At 42.9% G+C, this 4,489-nt stretch overlaps 1 protein-coding gene and 1 long non-coding RNA gene across 2 annotated transcripts; both read left to right on the forward strand.

Moving 5' to 3' along the window:
- On the forward strand, positions 874-2,602 carry LOC109826103. The gene is made up of 4 exons (XR_002243197.1): positions 874-994; positions 1,077-1,175; positions 1,265-1,672; positions 2,489-2,602. It is a non-coding gene; the product is annotated as an uncharacterized LOC109826103 (long non-coding RNA).
- LOC109826883 (very-long-chain 3-oxoacyl-CoA reductase 1-like) lies at positions 2,668-4,375 on the forward strand. The gene is made up of 3 exons (XM_020393900.1): positions 2,668-2,676; positions 3,252-3,308; positions 4,073-4,375. The coding sequence occupies exons 1-3, from the start codon at positions 2,668-2,670 to the stop codon at positions 4,370-4,372; spliced, it is 366 nt and encodes a 121-aa protein (XP_020249489.1). The 3' UTR covers positions 4,373-4,375.

Here is a 4,489-nt window from a genome sequence, read left to right on the forward strand (position 1 = left end):
GCCTCGGCATGAAAAGGCTAAAATCTCTTCGGATAGATGCAGGCGATTTCCGAGCCATGTAAATTTCGGGTCTTTGGTCTGGTATTACTTTCCCCGTAATTCACTAATTTCTAGTTCATTCGATCTTTGCTCTTCTCGTGGTTTCTCTATTGCCGAGATGATCGATCGTCCCGATAAATTAAACGAAGGAGATCTAGTTGAATATATCGAGACTTGCCGCATCGGTGCACCGAGATGTCCTTTTGACGTATCATTAATATTGCCACGTACAATGTATACTTTCTCCGTTGGCTTGACATTCCTAGCATTGAAGAGCAATTAAATGCACTCTCACCTTACCATCCCAAAAACAAACTTTCCATGACTCGACCGACGCAATAACTAATACACACTACCCCAACCAAACCCATCAAAGTCTAAACCTCAGCTAGAATCCAGAGCTAGCCCCAACACATGGACTGCTTCATCCTCCTCCTCTCGCTCCTAGGCCTCATCTCCCTCCTAAGAACCTCCTTCCACCTCCTGCAATGGCTCCACCGCAACTTCCTCCGTCGTCCCAACCCCCTCGCCCGAGCTAGAATCCAGAGCTAGCCCCAACACATGGACTGCTTCATCCTCCTCCTCTCGCTCCTAGGCCTCATCTCCCTCCTAAGAACCTCCTTCCACCTCCTGCAATGGCTCCACCGCAACTTCCTCCGTCGTCCCAACCCCCTCGCCGCGGCCTCAACCTGATCCTCATCAGCAGAAGTGCTGAAAGACTCGACTCCGTCGCAAAAGATATCAAGATTCAGTCTCCCGGGACACGGCCGAAGCTCAGGTATTATTGAAGTATATATCTTTGTTTATTGTTTGAAATTCTATATTATATCTGTTTAACATTCTTTTGTAGGAACAAGCTGAAATAGCAAGGAGGAACCGCAATGCGCCCCGCAGTTACGAGCATCACGGGGGCTCCAGGTCCTTCAGCCAGCATTATCATCAATTGGCGCTTGAGGTATATAATATATTAGCTCTTAGGTTATCAATTTGAGTATAATTTATGTGTTATGAGTTAATGGTATATGTGAATAAAATAGGGAAGGGGAGAACTCGGGCATTTTGCAGATCGTATTCTGACTGGTTGGAGTCCAAATTACGCCGATGAAGTGAAGAAAGCGCAGAACCGGGATCTGGCTGTAAGTAGCAGTTAATTTGTATATTTAATTTTTATACCAATGCATTTTAAATGTGTTAGAATTGACCGGGTTGTTTTGGTATATCGCAGGAGAAATTACATGCTAAGGTGCAGGAGCAATTATCACAGACTCAGGTCGATTCTAACACTCCGACCCGATTAAGTAGAGAGGAGGAGGATAGCATCATCGAGACGGTCATTGGACCGAGTAGGAAGAACAGATACAGGTGGAGAGGATCCGAGCATCGGCCGTACGAGTCCAGTAGCACCTACGAGTCTGCAGCTCCACCAGGATGCAGTTCTTCTCAAGACCCGACTATGGAGCAGCGGATGAAAGCGATGGAAGATTGGCAGTCGCGTCGGGAGTCGGAGCTACTCCAGATGGCGGAGGAAGAACGGAGGCGTCGGGAGCAGAGGGAGCTGGAATTCACCCAGTTTATATCGACTCTACCTTCTGATGCTCAGGAGGCATATAGGAGACGGTTTTTGGCGGATCAGGTAATATATATATATATGTATATTTCTTTTTTAATTAAATGAATTAAATATAAAATTCTTACTTAGTTACGAGTATGCCGTGTGACTAAATGATATCACACAAACTGTTACACACAAACTATATCTCTCTCCGAAACACAACTAAAATTATATACTTAATGTTTTTATGTGATGGTGGTGTTGATGGTGCGTGCATGCGTAGCGATGGTTGTATTGGATAGTGAGTTGGTTAGTTAGTTGTTATTTTGTTTTGTTGTGGGGCGTTCGTGTGTAGGGTCGTTGGTTATGTTGTTGGTTGGTGGGTGTTTTCGTCGTGGTGGTGGTGGTGGTGGTGATGATGATGATGATGGAGGGGGAGGGGGTGGGGGGGGTAGGAGTTTGGTTGGTTCGTGGGTGGGGTTGGGGGATTGTTATTGTGGTGGTGGTGGTGTTATTATTGTTGTGTTGTGGTGCCGCATGCAGATGTATTGTCGTGATTGTTATGTGCGTGCTTGATGTTGGGTTTGGTCGTGGTGGGGGAGGGGGAAGTGTGGGGATTGGGTTGAGCTGGGTACTCGTGCGTGCGTGTGTGCGTGTCGGTGGAGATAGGTACGGGTGCGTGCGTTGTTAAAAACATGTGTGTGCTTGCGTATAATACATAAATATATGCCATGATACTCTCTCTGAATCATATAACATGTAAGAATATGCCATGATACTCTATTATTGCTATACTTGCATGTTATGCCTTGTTGTTTTATAATTTGTTACTTTACTGTAAAATTCAGTTTTTGATGATGTACGTATTGCTCTATAACGTTTTTTTTATTTTTTTAGGCTGGGACTTCTCGACAAGGTGGAGTTGGTGATGAGGATGATGATGATCGGGACTGAGTTTATTTGTTTTAACATTAAAAACAATGGGTGTGCTGTATAAATAACATTATAAATGTTGGGATATTTATTATGTTTTTAGTGAAATAATTGTTATATATGCGTGAAATATGTGTTAATGCATGTGTTGTGTAATATATTGTACAGGTTATTGTTGTAAAATATATTGTACAGGAATTTCTATTTTTCAAAACAATTTTTAAAAAAGTTTCTGTCCATTTTTAGCGACGGAATTTCCGTCGCTAAAATAACTTTTAGCGACGGAAAACTGACACGGCAGATTAGCTTTCAGCGACGGAATTTCCGTCGCCAATATTTATTGGCGACGGAAAAGTTTATAGCGACGGAAATAGGGCGACGGAAATACGGTCGCCAAAATATTGTATTAGCGACGGAAAATCCGTCGCCAAAAATAATAGCGACGGACAAATATATAGCGACGGAAAATACCGTCGTCAAAAAATAATACAAAAACGACGGATTTTCCGTCGCTATATTTCCGTCGCTAAAAATTAGCGACGGATTTGCCGTCGCTAAAAGAAGCTTTAGCTACCCTCACAATAGCGACGTAGTTTTAGCGACGGAATTTCTTTTTTTCCGTCGCTAAAACTTTAGGCGACGGATTTCCGGCCTTTAGCGACGGATTTGTCCGTCGCTAAAAGTCCTGTTTCCAGTAGTGGTAGCCTTCGATTTTACCGAGGTGCAGTGGTGGTATTCACAGCAGCGTGTATCTGTTTTATTACGTGCATATCTCTCGTGCTCGGTAGAATATATGCCATTTACCTCTTTATTCCTTGTTCCGTACCGAGGTTTTCTACATTTAAGTATCTAAACATGTATAGATATAGGATTGATTGCACATAGATTCTCTTTACCATCGCATTGGGTTACTTACTATACTATTAAGTTTGTGGTTTTTCTATAGAGTGCTCATAAGCACTCTATAAGAGAGGAGAGAGAGAGAGAAATGAATTATGCATATAAATTAATGCAAATCAGGGGGGCTCATGAGCTATTCATTTCTCTCTATCTCTCTCCTCTTTTATAGAGTACTGCCCATGGGCACTCTATAGAAAAACCGTTAAGTTTGATGTTGACGGATAGACTCTTTGAAACTGAATGCCATAAAATTTTGCGGTAGATGGACCCCTTTAATATCCCAATTCCGCCCTTCCTTTCTTAGAGTAAACCTCACCGTAAACATTGCATTATCCAAAAGATTGAGGGCACTGGTTAGTTCAATTTGAGGGGATATATCTGTAAATATCAAACTTAGAGAAAGTATCTAGTGGGGATGACCTATGCCAACTGTGAACCTAGAAGATGTCAACCGTTGGATCAGGGCACAAATCTCGAAACCTAATGATCCAATAGTTGATATCAGTTGGGTGCACATTTAATGTCATGGACCCGAGTGCACTTGATATTTTTCTGTAATGAGTGAGATAACATGACAACACATGCTTCTATGTGCACTTTATTCATAGATATTAGATGACTGAAAATATTCTTCTCTGAATCTAATAGGAAGACATCAGGCACGGAATACAAAGAGTGGAGGAGGCGATCGAGGGGTTGGACATCGGCATTCTGATAAACAATGCGGGGGCGACGTACCGGAGGGCGTCGTATTTCGACGAAGCAGAGGAAAGGGTGTTGGGGGAGGTGGTGAGGGTGAATGTGGAGGGAACAAGTTGGATGAGTAGGGTTGTGATGAAGGGGATGGTTGAGAGGGGACGAGGTGCGGTTGTCAATGTTGGGTCTGGTGCTGCTTGTGTGCTTCCTTCATTTCCCCTCTACACTGTTTATTCCGCTACCAAAGCGTAAGTTTCTCAGAATTTGAATTATCTTATGTTATTGAAATTATCATAAAACTTTAGGCACCGTTTGGCAAAGGGTTAAGGAAGAGGGATTAAGGAGAAGGGTTAACTTAGTTAATCCATT

This window comes from Asparagus officinalis, chromosome 10, assembly GCF_001876935.1.
Source record: "Asparagus officinalis chromosome 10, Aspof.V1, whole genome shotgun sequence".
In the NCBI taxonomy this organism is placed as follows: domain Eukaryota; kingdom Viridiplantae; phylum Streptophyta; class Magnoliopsida; order Asparagales; family Asparagaceae; genus Asparagus; species Asparagus officinalis.

Excerpts from the sequence above, each read along its gene's own strand:
- LOC109826883 (XM_020393900.1), top strand. Across the intron at positions 3,309-4,072 it reads GTGCATATCTCTCGTGCTCG|GAAGACATCAGGCACGGAAT; the intron begins GTAGAATATATG and ends TGAATCTAATAG.